The following is a 16,722-nucleotide window of genomic DNA, read 5'->3' as shown; positions in this document are numbered from 1 at the left end:
TTTTGCTGCTAGCACCTTTCCTGTAATGGGATTGCTGGCCATGTCCAGTGTTGGTGCTGCACTCTGGGAGAGGGAAGAATGGTGACTGGACGTAAAGATGCACATCCCCAGTCTTGGTGTGGCTGGTGATGTGGTGCCTGGGGAAAGAGAGAATCTGGGCTACGGTTTGGTACTAGCGCCTTTCCTGTAGTAGTATTGATGGCCACCTTAAATGTTGGCACTGGGCTCCCAGGAGAGGGAAGAAGGGTTTTGGGACCCCGTGGGCAAACACACGCAGATTCCCGGTCTTGGTGGGGCTGTGCCAAGGGAAGGTGAGAATCAGCAATAGCTTTTGCTGCTAGCACCTTCCACGTGTGAGCAATCACTAAATGTTTTCAATTGTGGAGCTGGGCTCTGTCAAGAGTGAGAAACAATGCTGGAACCATTAGGTGGGTAGGAACAAAAGCCACAGTGCTGGTGTGGCTGCGAAAGCATTGCAAATAAAAAAAAAAAAGATTTTGCATATTATTTCTCACTGTTTTTCACTGCTTTGACAGCCCCACCAACAATGGGCTCTCTGGACATAGCTTTTCACTCTCACCGGAGCCCAGCTTCAAAATGGAAAGCGTCCAGTGATCGCTCCTACACAAAAGGTGCTAGCAGCAAAAGCTAGTGCTAGTTCTCACCTTCCCTTGGCACCACTTCCACAGCCCCACCAACACTGGGGCTCTGACTTGCCTACCCCTAGAAGGTACAAACATGTCTCATTCTTGCCAGAGCCCCATTGCTGCTTTCAGCTTTTGCTGTTTAGAACTTTGCTTTGACAAAGAGTGTTATGATAAAAGCACTGGCCTTGAGTCAAGTCAGCATCACTGCTGTCCCAGTCTGAGCAACAGAGATGTTGACTGTATTATAAAAGAATAGTTTACATATGGTTAAATAGAACCATTCTTTTTAGAGAACAATCTTCCAATACCAAACACGCACTTTAGGTCTTAAACAACATTTACAAAACTAAACAGAGTTTCTGAAAAGGGGCAAAATTCTGCCGGAAGCAGAAAGTTCCTAGTGAGCACCTAAACTAAATCATTCAAGAACTTCAAATAAAAAACACTTAAGAGATCATCCAGTTCAGAAAAGCAGATTTTTATTTTAAACAGCAGCACATACATACAACATTTTCAAAATATATATATTTGAAAACATACTGCACTTCATTAACCAACTTGCTGTGGTTTATTAATTGTTACAATTGTATTTGCAACCAGGTGGAGTTACTGCATCATAACCTTCCTACGAGTTAGATGCTCCTAGGTTTCACTGGAATAACTGTGCAATATACTACGGAGAGAAAACCCACATTGTCACCTGGAGGCTTCAGCTGACTGACGTAAGGATTTTAAATAGAGAAATGTTATTTAAAAACAAGTGTGGCAAATCATGAACTTCAGGGAAACACTTTATGCACATAATATACAAATTTGAGTAGTCACATACATTTCTGAATGAAGTTTCCTGAAGCAGGACTCATCCCAACAGAAGCAACATAGCAGCATTTTGGTAAGGGAGGAAACCAACTTTTCCTAAACCCCTTCCCTTTTATTTAGATGCAGAACAAAGATTAAAATAATAGAAATGGAATCAACTTTTGATATGTTTACAAATATCACTGAATCACCAATTCTTATGTTTCACCACAGTTTAGCAAGTGTCAGAATATGCTACACATAAATATCCTAACCCATCCACCATTTATTAATTCACTACAGAAGTAGTTTCTACATAAATTTTATCTTTAAGATATAATTTAAATATAGCTTTTTAACAGAAAAACACATCAGGAGTTTCAGTTTGCAGGTAATTTTCAATGCACTAGGAGGCTTAATGAAGCTGCTCAAATTATGGCAAATAACTGTTTTCTCATTTTAGGGGGGTGGGGAGGGTAGGTGGTGGTAACTGAAATGTGCAAACAGGTTAAGAATAAATGGTGATCACTTCACGTCCACTGCCTCGGACCAGGAGAACTCTATCCAGACCTTCTGTCAGAACTTCCAAAAACTCCATATCTGAAACATCATTAAGTCAAGGAATTGACTTAGAAAGGAACAAAACAGCCTAATGGTTATCCCGACAAGTAGACAATGGCACTATTACAAAAATCAAACTCCCAGTTTCAAGAAATACAGAAGCAATATAGTAAAGGATACAGTTTTCATCCCCTTTTCTGTTTTTAGGAGGTCCAGGCATGTTTAGGAGAACTAGCTGAGCATGCTGTGATTTATTAAGCACTACTCCATTGAGCTTCACAGCAGTGTGCATTCGTCTCACATTTGACTGATTCCTAGCAAGGCAAACAAACATTTTTAATTACTGTCACAATGCTTAGGTATTTGACTGATACATTATGTACTTGAATTTATAAATTTCATCTATATGCACAAAGAATAAGCTGTTTTCATGGACACCAGTATTTGTACACATTCAAAGGAATTTTGAGAAAACTTTTAAACCTAGGTATTGCGTTATTTTTTTCCCTTTGAAAAGAACATTTAACTCTGAAATTCAAGCAATTCTAGCAGATTGCCAAAAATGCACAAATCTTCCAATTGTCAGTTACCTTTTACAAAGATGAGGCAAAAACTTAATTTCAAAAGAAATTTAGTTTAGTCAGAAATTCAGTTTAGTCAAAACTACTGAGGATCTAGTTTATTGAATCCTATTTAAAAATTTATTGAATAAAAAAAGTAACTAGATTTGTACAAGAAATTCCAAAGGAATTACAAAAATGCAATGGAAAGACTCCAGTATTTATGTTGTACAGCACCAGACTTCCCTCATGCTCTTTTGTAAACATTATGAGATTACTCTAAGCTTGGTGAAGAAAATTCATAAACAACACAGAATTTATGAAAAAAAAAATACTAGTTTCTCATGTTATAAGAGTAAGGCAGTAAGCAAGGAACTGAAGTTGAGCCTCTCCCTTTACATTATCAATATTAATTTTGCTTTCTGTGTCCACAAATACAGATGTAAATTTGTGCATGAGAGGAGGAAAGCGCTAGGACTTCAGAGATTTAATTATTTTAGGATCCTCTTTTGTTCTGAAGAACAACTCAATTATCCAAAGAAGAGTTTCCTTATAGTTCCTGAGAAACTGCCACTTTGTTCTACTACCAGAGGTCCTATCAGAGGACTACACCAACACTTAATCCTAGAATCTTCTAGCAAAATGAGGTCACCCTCAGATTATAAAATTAAGTGTGGAGTTGACACCAGCAGCCAGGTACACATTCATTCAAACATAAGGGACCAAGACAGACAGAGAATGCTGGGAGTATACATACTTGTGTTAAGTCCTGGGTTTTTTTTACTATGAAGGGGAAAGCCATTAACATGATACTATTAGAAGTACCCTGTCTCATGTTATATTTTCATCCTTGATTTTGCAGGGGCAAATAGGAAAAAAAAAGAAAAGGCATTTGCCCTTAAGTTTAGTGGCCAGCGGAGACCAGCCCCATCAATATAAGCTGATTCTCCTTTTTTCTCCCCTACACCCTTGCGTTTTCCCATAAGACAACACTTCCAAAAGCAAGTTTAGCAGTACCTCCTGGAGAATTTTCTGTCACAGCGGCCATCTGTCCTGTACAAAACTCTGCAAAACCCATATATCCTGTACAACTGTACAAAAACCATACATGGAACAAAAGAATACTTAAAGCTCAGCTTTTCAGAAGAAGAACAACAGCTTGAGAAGCTCAAACAAAACTATGAATCACAGAATCATTAAGGTTGGAAAAGACCTCAAGGATCATCAAGTCCAACCGTCAACCCATCACCACCTAACTCACTAACCCATGTCCCTAAGCACCACATCTACATGTTTCTTGAACCCCTAAATAATATTTAGAAGAAAACTAAAGTCATGATGAAGAATATTTTCCAGTGACAAATGCTAAATCACAGTATATAAAACAAGGTACAAAAAACTGCACACACTGCAAATCATGATTTAGGAAACATGCATACAATGTACAACATCACGAGAACCAGGGAACACAGCCTACATTGCTTAAGTGAAATGGAATTTAGACTTACAGATTTCCCCATTCTCTACGTGGAAGGTAAGCAAACGCACAGGAAAAAAAAGTTATGCCATCAGGTACATTTTTAATTCACCAATATTAATATATCATACAGGCATACCAAGTTTGAGCTGTAATTTCCACCCCCCAACCACAAAGAGTAGTTTTAAGAATATCTGAAGTCTGCATCTTGCACAATTCAAAAGACGTAATGGGAAATATTTCCAAGTTATTAACAAAAAAACCCCCTAAGAGTTGGAGTATAGTGCAGCCCAGAACAAAAACAGTGCTTTAGAGCATGAGCAAGATTATGTTTGGAATTTGCAGATGGTAAACTGTTTCTAAAGAGCTCAGAGCAAGAAACAACTTGCGACTCTGAGGTGCTGATTCTAAGTGTACCTTCTACCTCTACTGCCTACAAGCCCTAGATTGAAGACACGTTTCCTTTATAAAGTTTCCCTCGACATCCACAGTTTTGCATTGGGCACGTGCAGAAAATAGTCTAGGCCATGCTTATAACTGCATTCTTCTAAATGTTTTGGGGTTTTTTTTGTCATAGGTTTTCTGTCTATTACATCATGCTTGACACAGGCAGTAGCTCTTATCTATGAAGTGACTTCTACTTAAGAAAAAGACATTAAGGAATAGTTCAACAGGAAATAGTTAATGAAATGACATACATATAAGCAAAAATTTTACATTGCTTTAATTTACAGAATAACTGCTGAATGTTCATTTCAAAAAAAAAAAAAGCCCCAAAAAATCCACTCAAAAACCAAAACACAAGTTAAATGCCTTGAAAGAGTTTATCAGCTTTGGTATTCCCTCCACTCCAATAAAACACAACAAATGAGATGGGTGGGGAAATGATAAACAGTAATTTGTTACCGACAAGAAGAGAAAACCAAAAGTTATCATTAAGCACGTTACCATGTATGTTTTCTGGTACAATCCAGAAGCTGAGTTTACAGCTTGAAGTCTGTTATATTTAAGCTTCATTCACAACATGCTTGTGAATGACTCTTTACAATCATTGTTGCTGCACCCAAGTCCATGCTAATTTCATAAGTGAAGTGCATGGAAAGATCATGTTTGTGCTCAACTTTAAATAAAACAGAACCTCTTAAAAGACAAAACCCAGAATAACAACAACACACGAGCAAAAAACCACAGACTAGAATACACACAATCAAATACAAAACTCCAAACACCACATGTATACTTACGGTTTCATGTTGAAGATATCTTTAAAGCCAGACACGTTTGAATCTTTGTTTTTATGCTTTTCAGCTACAAACTTTTCTTTAGTCCAGGTCATCTGCACTTTTTCTGGCACAGCAGCAGCCACACTTGCTTTGACTGCTGGAGCTGAGTGAGAAGCAGTGTTTCTGTCGTGGATCAGCTGAGCCTGGCCACAAAACAAACAATCACCTGAGATTCAGCCAAAAAGAGCATTTTTAGATGACACATCATTTGAACTTTGAAAAGGAATCTCACTGCAGTGGAACAAAAGAAGTTTGAGAGAAATGCACCTTATTCTGTGAACAAAGAACAGATTGTTTTGACTTCAACATGCAATGAAATGCTTGTAAAAAAATGCTGAACCACCAGCACGACTCCCATCATCCTAGAAACACAGTGTTGGACCGGCTGAATTGAAGGCTAGCTACATCCCATTAGATTATTTATGAATGCAAGTGCAAATTACATCATAAAAGCCAATCTAACCACGAAGGGGCCTTCTCTCCCATTGTAACAGCAGAAACACAAATCACAACCTTTAAGAACACAATATTGTTGTTCCCACATGCATACACACTTCTGTGTTCTCTGTTTCCCATTCCCCTTTCTCCTCTGGAGGAAAGAAGGAAGAAATATTTCACATGTTATTTACTTACTTGCTTTCCCTCATGATACTTTGCCCATAAGTGTCTATTTCCATGAAAAGCAACACAAATACAGTACCTTAGACTCAAAATCGTAAGCAAATTGGTATGGGAGGAGGATTGGTTTTATGTTTTGGGATGTTTTGAGGTTTTCTGTTTTGGAGAATGGTTGGGGTTTCTTCTGGTGTGTGGGGGTTTTTTTGGTTTGGTTTTTTTTTTTTTTTTAAGATCTTTAGCAGTTATGAAGTCTCCTCAGAGACTGTTAAATCATGAGTTGAAGCTCCTCTTCCATTTGAGAATATAAATTATTCACGTGTTACGGATTGTTATGTCCCTCCATATATGTGATGATTCAGAAGAATCCATTTCATTCAGGTCACTATCAAAAGCATGAATTAAATCAAAGCCGATAAGAAAAATTACTTCCTACCTCTGAACAGCAGATAGTGGTTCACAAACTGTAATTGCAGCTGGTTTTACATGCCTAAGAACTACTGTATTTTTCCTAAATTATTTCCCTAGTCCCTGTCTTTGAGGATTCCCAAATCCTAGAGTTCAATTCTGAGGTTCACATAAACGTCTCTTTGTTTGATGGTCTTCATGTCTCCCCAGATGATTAAAGCATGAGTCAAGAATCTGAATCAGAAGTTCCTGTGAATACAGTTCTGTCACGAGGATGGAAAAAGCTAACAAATACATGGAGATACTATACATGCCCTACAGCAGTATCCAGTGAACTAAAACTTCAAACTAACAAGTGTAAGATGAGTCACAAGTATGCTTCAATGGAAGAATGTCTGTGTCATTTTTAGGAAGACAGTGAGGCCAAGAGAAATTCTGGACCTACAGCACGAATTTATAAAAATGCAAAGACAACAAAATTACATTTTTGTCCATGCTATTTTGATACCAAATTGATTACGTGGAACACAACACATTCTTCTCACACTTCATGAAGAAAAGGAAACAAAGATATACAGCATTTCTACAGACTAGGCTACACGTCTTTAGATATGAGCAACACTTCAAGTGCACACTAAAATCCTTGATTTCATCAGTTCATTTCTTCTCAAACTCATCATGCAGAAAGTAGTAAAGACATTTACAGGTTAATGATGGTTTGTAAATACATACAAATCTCCTTAAAAAGCCCCAGTATATCTATACAGTCTCTGAGAAGCTTCTGTACTTCAGTATAGGAACTATAAAGGAAAGCAATGCTTTGTGAAAGCACGAAATGTGCTTATTAATGAAACACCCACTGTTAAGACTTTACGAGATAGAAGGCAGAGAAATATCTTTGCTTCTAGCTCTTAAGAAAACCAGGTGCTCTCAGAAATATAAGTGTTTCTTTTATGGAAAAAAAGTGTGAGAAAAATAGGATGTAGTTCATGTCACAGAAGCATCATTTAGAGAGAAAAAAATATAGGGTACGATTAATGAACCTAGTAAAATAATAAAATTAAAGTTTATTAATAATTGTGCCACAACAATGAATGATGAAATTATTTATTTGTATCTGAGTTTGCAACAGTGGCACTTCAAGTGTTGCACTGAGAAAACATTTCTAGCCAGTACTACGTCCAACTACCTCCTCCTCTTGATAATCATTAGTCAGAAGTGCCTGTGCATCTTGGCCAATGGACTGCGGACTGGAGTAGCTTTTTCTTCTGATTGAGCCCCGAGACTCATCAGTGATGCTCTGAATCTGGGACAAAAAAAGTCACCAATGACAAAAAAAACACCCCAAAAACACCAGTCTACAGAAAAAAGCAGATGATTATATTATTCAAAATAAAAATTGTCTTAATTTAAATAGATGAGATTTGGTATCATCGCTTGTTATAAACTTGGTTTGTTTTCACAAGCACGCTATTTGTTTATATACTCATTTTGAAATGTTTAGCAGTTAGTTATGAAGTCTCTTTACAGAGATTTGTGAAAACTTGAAGTGAATTGAATCCTTTAGTCTATATGGGAACCTCAAATATTCACTTGTTTGTGAAGGTCACATTCCTTCATTTATGTATGATTCAGATTAATTGATTTTATTCAGTTACAATCAAAAGTATGAAAAAAAATTAAGTAAATGAAAAAGCTGCTTTCCCACTCTAAACACTGGTTTATTTCCCAGTGATTCACAAACTATTAGTGTGCTCCTCCCCTACATGTACTCACATTTCTGCAAATCTTACCTAGCAGCAGCAATCTGCACAACAGCACCTGTTCTGTGCAACCCAACACAAAATAGTGGTGGGATGGATGACCGCCTTGTCACAGCTCCAACAATATCACTGCCTGGCCCAACAGTCACTAGTCAAGACTAGCCAGAGAAGGAAGCCAATTGCCACCAGAAAGGGCAGCAAGGAAGTGAATGAGGCTCTACGTTTTTTCTTCATCTTTGCAGTGCTATTGTCCAAGTCAAATAAATAAATGTTTGGCAGTTGCACCCAAGTCTGCAGATCTTACACTTGGTGGGCATGTGTTATATTTACACTTGAATAGAAGCAAGTCAACCAAGTTAACCAAAAAAAGTAAACAAAAATCCGATGAGTCTCTCTCTGTGCCCCAGTTCCACCGGAAAAACCAGGGGCAAAAATCAAATAAAATTCTGTTTTAAAAGAAGTGACAGAAGATGGGAGGGTAAGGGTGATTTCTCAGGGATAAGAGCATGCTTATGAGGGAAACAGCAAAAGAATGCTGTACAAACCCAACTTCTCTGCGTAAAGGTTTGAACCTTGTTTGAGGAGGTACAAGCACAAAAGTGAGGTGAAAGTACTAATCTGTGTGGTAACGGAAAACAAAACTACAAGTGCCATTCAAAGCTGGAACATCAGGGTTTTATTCAGATGTCTGGAGACAGACAATGAAAATAAAAGCAATGGTAATTTGAACTAGTGAAACCAATGAGAGAAAGTTTTGGAGGTCGTCATAAAACTGGAGGGGATGGCTCAGCTCATTTAAGAGATGATGAGGTTCGAAAGGGCCTGGCTCACTGAGGACATACATTCAACTCACAGATCTAGAGGAAGTGAAGGCATAACTAAGCCACCTTTTTAGATGAAAATACAAAAGAACAAGGTAGATTAAGATATCCTAATCAAGAGATGGATACGGCTTTTATTCTTGGACAAAGCAGGAAATAAGTACTAGATGTTCTTGAAATTATCAAGGATTTTACTTCAGACCCTAAAATAAATTCAATGGTATTTTGAACATCTCAGATTTTGCCCTGCCTGATACAAAGGAACAAACTGAAGGTATGATGGTGATGGTTACATTCAGATAGAAGGGAGTAATAAAAAAATACATAGGGGGGAAGGGAGAAGAAAGAAATAAAAACTTCCAAGCAAACAACACTCTGAAGAAGTGCAGATTCCAACCAACTCTCAGAGCTGAGAAGAAATTCTTGTCTCCACTACAATTTACACGCTATAGACTACAGAGGCTTATGTCTTCGGGCTACTTGTAAAGCATTCATAAGGAAGTTAAATCCTTAAAAGCCTACTGTAGATTGATTAATCACTCAGACTCCACTGGAAAAATCCTAGTGTTCAATAAAGAAATTAGAAAAATTTAAAAACACTGAGTAAGGAATACAGGAGACCTTGTTTTTAGCTACTGATATATCTCAAGTTTGTAAATGTTTTGGATATATTCCACATCAATGCTCAAATATTCTGCTCTCTAAACACCTGTGCAAATAAAAAAAGGGTTTTTTTCCCCATATTATTTTAACCTTGCAAGTGAAACCTGCTGTAGACAAATTAACTTAGAAAGCTGTTATAAAAGCTTTTGACTAGTTAGAAACTGATTAGAAGCTATGGCCAAAACACACTACTTTCAGATTTTTCACAGAACATCTTGCCAAGCCAGAGTCCCTACCTCTATTTCCCTTTCGTTCTTTTTGCATCTGTTTTAGCATCTGAGATCGCTGTTCCATCATAAGTGTCTTCTCATACGTGAATGCAGAAATGTCGTTCTCAAACTGCAAGAAATGGGCAGTAGAAACATCAGAAGAAAAGTACTACTCAAAAGAACAATGTTTAGACAGTGTTCCACATTCATTCAGTCACACATTTATTTATGGCGTTAGAGTAATCCCAAGCATATAACTGACCATTGATTTCCATCTTCATTCTTAAAACTTCATCTTAAACAGCAGTCTTGTACAATGACCATCCCACTATACCCCATCAATGTGACTTTTATCTAAACTTGAGGTACTTGGGACAGACTTTCCCTCATTCTGTTATTCTGTTCCAACTAGGCTGCAGAAATGAGAAAGGGTTGAAAGTGCTTATTTAAACTGGGTCTGCACTGCTGCCTCCTGAACATGTGTGCGCACTTGGTTCCTTAAAAATAACACATTGTCTTTTCACCAGTGAGAAATGTTCACAATAGAAACATCTGAAGAAACTCTGGCATATATTCATACATCAGCTCAAAGCTAAAACATGAAATAAAAATCTATAGCAGTCATCTGTGTTGTCACTGACTCGTAATGTCTCTCTGATGTTTTGGAAGATTCTCAAGGGTTAAATATGACCCCCCAGGAGAAAATAATAAATTATGCTTTCTATACTATCTTCTGCTCAAAATCCAACCAAGGCTGAGCCTTTTTAATGGCACTTGGTCTTCTTTCACTTGCACATGCCACAGCATTTTAGTCGTTTATATTCAGTACTCAAAACAAAACTTAAATAAATATATAAATAAAAGGAATTCTTACTTCCTAGTTCAAAATACTAACCAAATTTTTCATAAAACTCATTTATTTCATAAGTAATTTAAATAATTCTTCAAATCTGCTTTATGGCTGATTATCAGAATAAATCCTTTTGATAGGTTTTTTTTTTTTTTTTTAATCCAGGAACTGCTGGTGGTAGAAGTTGTGAACCAGTCGACGTGTGATCTTCATCCCACTTCAGAATGAGTTTAAAAGGGTGGGTTTTTTTTTTTTTTTCTGTGTGTCTTACTTTGGACATTATGCTAGCCACCTTTGAGTGCTGGAAATGAAGTTTTTTCCTTAGTGGCCAAAAAAGTGGGTCTAGACGGACTACAGCTTTAGTCCTTTTTCTTTATCAGTTTACAACCAGTATTTAAAAAGGGAAAAAAGTTACAACATTAATTTTGTCACTGACTTGTGAATCTGTAGCTAGATTGTCTCGCTGTTCAGTGACAAAGAGGTTGGCAATACCAGAAACAAATGACATACTCTCATAGGGGCCCAGGGCTTCCTTATTCCAGAGAGACAGATTCATACAGCAGTTGGAGAGACAGACAACGTTCATTGTCTCCCATGCTGGATGCCATGGATTATTAGACTAAGCACATTCAGCCATCCATTTCACTGCCTGCTAAAGAGTCAAGCTTTTTCCTTCCTAAATAAGCTATCCGTATGGATTAGTCCTCACAAACAAAGGATGCATTAACATATCAAAATGGCTCAACTCTTCTTGACAAAACCATTAAACTCACTACCACATACAGTAGCATCGTGACACGGTAAGTTATGTTGCTTTAAAAAACTTCTTGCTCTTGGTGAGACTGCAATTTTCCCCTTTTTATATTTGGGCTAACATCTCCCAGTTTCAAAAATGCTAAATCTATTTTTCCAAGTTTAGTCTTCCTTGCACCTATAAAAAAAAATACGCAGTAACATACCATTTCAACAACTTCCACTTCAGCATTCAGCCTAAGATGATATAAGAACACCTGAAGATCCTTCTTCATTTGAATGCTATTATCATCCATTTGAGCGACAGTGAAGATACGCATTTTACATTTTCTCCAAACCTATTAAAAAGATACATTATAACAATTCGGAACACAGATTACTGTCGCCACGCATAACTATCAAGGTAAAAGAGTATTTCATTAGAAACCCTTAGAACTACTCATTGCTAGAAAATGAAATCCCAGTCATCTTCTGTTGTCCTTGCCTTGTGCTGTCGAAGGAGAAAAGGCAGCAACATCAGCATACCACCATCATGAACAATCCACCACACGTCTATGTTTCCTTCAGTAAAACGTTCTTGATTTGTTGGAAATAAGTCAATGTTTTTAGCCACCAACAGTGCTTGCTGAGCTGCTGTTGTTTCTCGTACAATGTCTGCAAGGGAAAACAAGACATTTGATCAAGAGCTCCTAGTTTTCATCCACAGCTTTGGTTTTTGTTTTAAATTAAAAAGCTTAAATCCTCCTAGATTCTGCTAAGTCAAGAGAGGAACATGCTGGATTTAGCGACTAGCCTGTTAGGAAAACAAGAGAAGCCATGATTGAAGAGATTGAGGGCAGAGAAAACTCACTCCACATGAAATCAGATGTGGGAAATAGTCAGTTGTCCACTGGATGTTCAGCATCACATTTCCTCCACACAGCAAATACATTAGTTACGTAGTTGTATTACAAATGCATAGGAGAAGTCAATAAACACATACCAACAAAATTTTTCCATGAGAAACGATTTTCTGTCTGCTTCCACGACTGTGGCCATGCCATCAAGACTGTATTGTGCTTCATCCCTCCTAGACCAGCTGACTGAATCAAATAGGATATTCCATCCCTGAAATTAGGAGACACCACAATCTGGCAAAATCCTTTAGTCTTTTCTACTCCCATTAAGGCCTTTACATTCTGCAAAAGGAGAATTACACATGTGGAAATACCGTCAGCAATACTGTAATAAACACTGTAAGGAGTAACAGCACTAAATAAGAGCAAAACATTAGCTACAATGTACAACCAACTTCAAAACCCCACTAATTCCAAAAGAGCGAACAGTATGTCAACTAAAGTATGTCAACTAAACCCCAAAAAATGCACCTCCCCAGGTTTTCAATTCCTTTAATTACTCAGCCTTTTATTTCCAAAGAAGAACGAACAAGATATGAGTAAAAACACATGGAGAAATATAAATAAAGTAACACTGCTTCAGGGAAAGTCCAAACAGCCAACTGACAAAGCACTGTATGTTTCAAATGCAAAGTCTTTTCCTTTGAAATGGGAAGGGTTTGGAAAAAATGTGATACCAAGCACTTTAGAACAAGAGGCTGCCAAAGCTCCTTAACCAGTTTTGACATTAAGAGGCTGATTCTTTATTGGCTCCCAACATGGAACAAATGGATGTGCAGGAGATAATTGGAGTAATTAGCTGAATAATGGCAAGAAGAACTGACTAGATTCAATCTCTGATACCCCTTTAACTTCAACATGGCTCACCTTCATTTTAACACCGACAAACATACAGACACATAACCAAGTGGGAAAAAAAAAAAAAGTAGCATTCAAAATGGTATCAAGGTTGACTAGGGAACATCAGCTTTGGCATTTACCATGTTTTGATGGCAGGACTTTAAAAATCCCATCATGATCAATGATTTATGTATGAGATCAGCATGGTTTCAGAAGGAAGAACCAGCATAGCAAAATTTAGGAATTTTGGTGCTTCCAAAAATCTATCAAGAGCCATCAGGAACAGATTTGATCATAGAACACCTGGCACTGGCTCAGAAATTCTATTTGGTAGAGAAGAAGTCTTCACAGAATTCTGTAGCAAAGCTAACAAGTCCGTCTGTGCAAACAACATCTGTAAGGGTGTATCAGTTTAAACAGAGACATTTTTCTTTTTTTAAAAGAAAGACAGGAGAAATCTTGATACAAAAATTCTAGAACCTTTTTCTAGTTGAAATTTTCCAAAACCAATGAGGCGTCCAGATGCTCCAAGCTTTTACAATTCATCCTCATTTTAAAGCAATGGTTTCCTCCATCTTAACACCAGGTCTGACTTTCTAGAGAACTCATGGATTAAGTCTCCCTTACATTCATTCCTGTTTCATTTCTCAAAAAACGTAGTTGACTTCAAGTTAAGCCAGCTATAGGTAACATTTCAAATCCTCATGGATAAACGGTTTCTGTTTAAGGGTTTTATTTGTATCATTATTTCAGAGGCCTGATTGTATTCTTGGTCTTGTTTCCTACTCACATGTAGTTGATAGTAACAGCTTAATAACAATTACTTTCTTTTCCCACCACACTTTCAATTTAATTGCTTTCCTGGAGCCTTCTCATGGGATATCAGCTAGGCCATCTGGCTTCATACTTTGTTATTTTAAAAACCACTAGGGCCAAGTCTGAATACCCAGAGGGACAAAAAAAGAAAGCTGGGAGAAAAGAGGCAGTTAGCTTTGTAGGTCCACTTCAACATCTCATATACTCATCTATTTTAAATATACCAGGTCTGAATAAATCACAGGTGTTTTTACACAGCTTTGAAGACAACTTGTATCAAAATAGTAGACATTTGAACTGATATGCTTTTCCACAACACTGAAGATATTAACCATTCTTGGAAGACACAATGGCAATGAAAGCCTACTTTTGGAGTATGCTTTATAGTAGTTTAGTAAAGGCAATACATTTCTCACTAGTATTCATTAAAATACAAGAAGTGCGTGATTTTCCAAAAAATGATTCCTCACTCTATAAAGTTAGGGGTAGGAGAGTTTTTGCAGGTGTCCTGGCTTCAGCTGGGATAGGGTTAATTTTCACGTGGCATTTTGGTGCGGTGAGGTCTTTCCCTTATGTGTTCATTCTATAACCCTATTTGTTATTATCTTCTCTTTTTCTCATGTTGTGTTATTAAAATTTGTCATTACCTCAACTCACAAGGTTCCACTTTTTTTTTTTAATCTTTCCCCCATCTTAGGAGGAAAGGCAGGGGAAGGGAGCAACTACGTGGCATGCGGTGGTGCTGCTCGGTCCTTACCCATGACAGTAAGTAAGGGGACAATTTAAAACTAAGTTCAGGTATTTTCAAGGGCTTCCCACAAAAATGTCTATATCTTTCCAATCAGGTAGCACAGTCAGTTACTGACAAGTTGTCACAAAAAAAACAACATTCTAATTAAATGAACATGTGTTTGTACGCACAGTTACATGTCATCTTAAATTACATGAAAACTTAGTATTTTTTCCTACTTCACCCTACCTTCTCTGGAGATAAGGGATAAATAGGAAAGAAAAAAAAAAAAGAGGAAGAAAGTAAAGGATCTCAAGAAGGATGCTGTTTACACTTAAGCAACAGAGTATGATTCTGGCAAAGACTGCTCCTAATCCTAGCTCCGCTATGTATTTCTAGGACAATGTAAAAAAAAGTATCATGTATACATCCAGAGGATGAAATTATGCCAAACACATCTGCACTTGTTAGATAAATGTTAAATTTTACGTTGAATAAATTTGTTTTCTTCATAAGGTAACTTGTTAAAAATCTACCACTTGACTTTTTCAAGAATGTAATATGATTGTAAGCCCAGGGTTCCCAATACTAAAGAAAATAAAAATCTAAGTAGCAGCAACATTGTCTCATCCTATTGGGAAATTTTAGATAACATTTTGCTACATCTACTAATCTATTCCTTAGATATAATAATTGGTTGTGCTAACAGCAAAACTGATGTTTCATTCGATACTTCACAACAGTCTGTCCTAATTTGACATATGAGTTATCCACATTCAACATTCAAATACTAATGGAAGTTACTAGTGTTTGTAAGCTTTTACATACCACTTCAGCTTTCTGAGTTTCTGTACATTTATCCAAGTAGATTCCCTGAAGCACAGAGCCCACAATAGTCAGTCCTTTACCAGCCTTCAACTGAGATGTGAAAGAAAGCAATCTAGGATGTTTCACCAACTGCTCACTATCCAAATTTAACAAGACCAAAAGTTGAGGTCTGAAAAAAAAAAAAAAAGTTGAAACCCCCCACACACACCCCCGCACCCACCCACCTTCCTGGAAAAGAATTAGAAAATTAAAATTAACAATTAGTAAAATGCAGATTGAAGTGCTTAATTCAATGGAAAATATTTGCCCATTAAGCAAGGAAGTTATAAATTTGCAGCAACACTTCAAGTACAGAATACCCACATGAGCCACCATATCATCATTCTGAAAAGCTACATTAAAAAAAACTATTATTGAATCAAAATTATCACCCTTCCAAGATCATCTAGTGCAACCTGCTGCTTGAACTGGTTAAGCACTGAGTGCAGACCAGATTGTTTACAGCTCCATTCAGTTGGATTTTGAAAACCTCCAGAGACAGAAATACTATCACCTCTGGGTAACCTCTTCAATGCTGAATAATCGTCATCTCAATTTATTTTTTTTCTATCCCCAGATATTGCTCCTGTACCCCAACTCTCATCTTGGTGGTCCTCTGCTGAACTCAGTCCAGCTTATTGATGCCTTTCCTATATTAGGGTGCCTAAAACTGGTTGAAATATTCTAGTTGTATCCTAATGACTGCTGAGCAAAGAGGAATATTATTTCCCAATAGATTTACTTCTCAATATGCTAGCTATGCTCCTAAATGCAGTCCACCACGTCACTGCCAAGACACCCTTCTCTCTTACTATCTACTGGGAATCATAGGTCCTTTTCACCAGAGGAGGTTCCCAGCCTCATACCGCTGCACTGGACAAGCTTGTCCCAGCTAGGGGACTTTGCACTTGTCCTTCTGGATTTTAATTGTGTTCTTGTCAACCCATTCCTCTACCTCCATAGGTTCTTCCAAAAGGACAGTCATACCCTTAATCATTCCGATAGCACCCCAAGTTCAGTTTCAACCGCATAATTGATGAGGATGCATTCTGTTTCCTTTAATCAATATCCAGCCTGCTTACTTTTCCCAAACCAAATGATTTTTCCTGTCATTACTACAAATTCAAAAGAACAACAAAGAATCACAGAATCATTAAGGTTGGAA

The 16,722-nt window shown here is 37.3% G+C and overlaps 1 protein-coding gene across 1 annotated transcript; it reads right to left on the bottom strand.

Moving 5' to 3' along the window:
* Positions 1-1,953: 1,953 nt before the first annotated feature.
* On the bottom strand, positions 1,954-15,746 carry LOC104461016 (solute carrier family 12 member 7-like; the record flags this gene model as incomplete). Its single annotated transcript, XM_010072444.1, is given in 12 exon segments — positions 1,954-2,045; positions 2,187-2,320; positions 4,075-4,089; positions 5,288-5,469; positions 7,539-7,655; positions 9,833-9,854; positions 9,856-9,935; positions 11,615-11,746; positions 11,893-12,062; positions 12,391-12,586; positions 15,519-15,687; positions 15,743-15,746. Coding segments are annotated over 12 exon segments (1,313 nt in total), but the record flags the coding sequence as incomplete, so codon positions are not given.
* Between the last annotated feature and the right edge of the window lie 976 nt (positions 15,747-16,722).

The sequence above is a fragment of the Pterocles gutturalis genome, unplaced genomic scaffold (genome assembly GCF_000699245.1).
Source record: "Pterocles gutturalis isolate BGI_N339 unplaced genomic scaffold, ASM69924v1 scaffold10047, whole genome shotgun sequence".
Classification (NCBI taxonomy): Eukaryota; Metazoa; Chordata; class Aves; order Pterocliformes; family Pteroclidae; genus Pterocles; species Pterocles gutturalis.
Note: the sequence above shows the minus strand (reverse complement) of the source record. Positions and strands in the feature narration are given on the sequence as shown.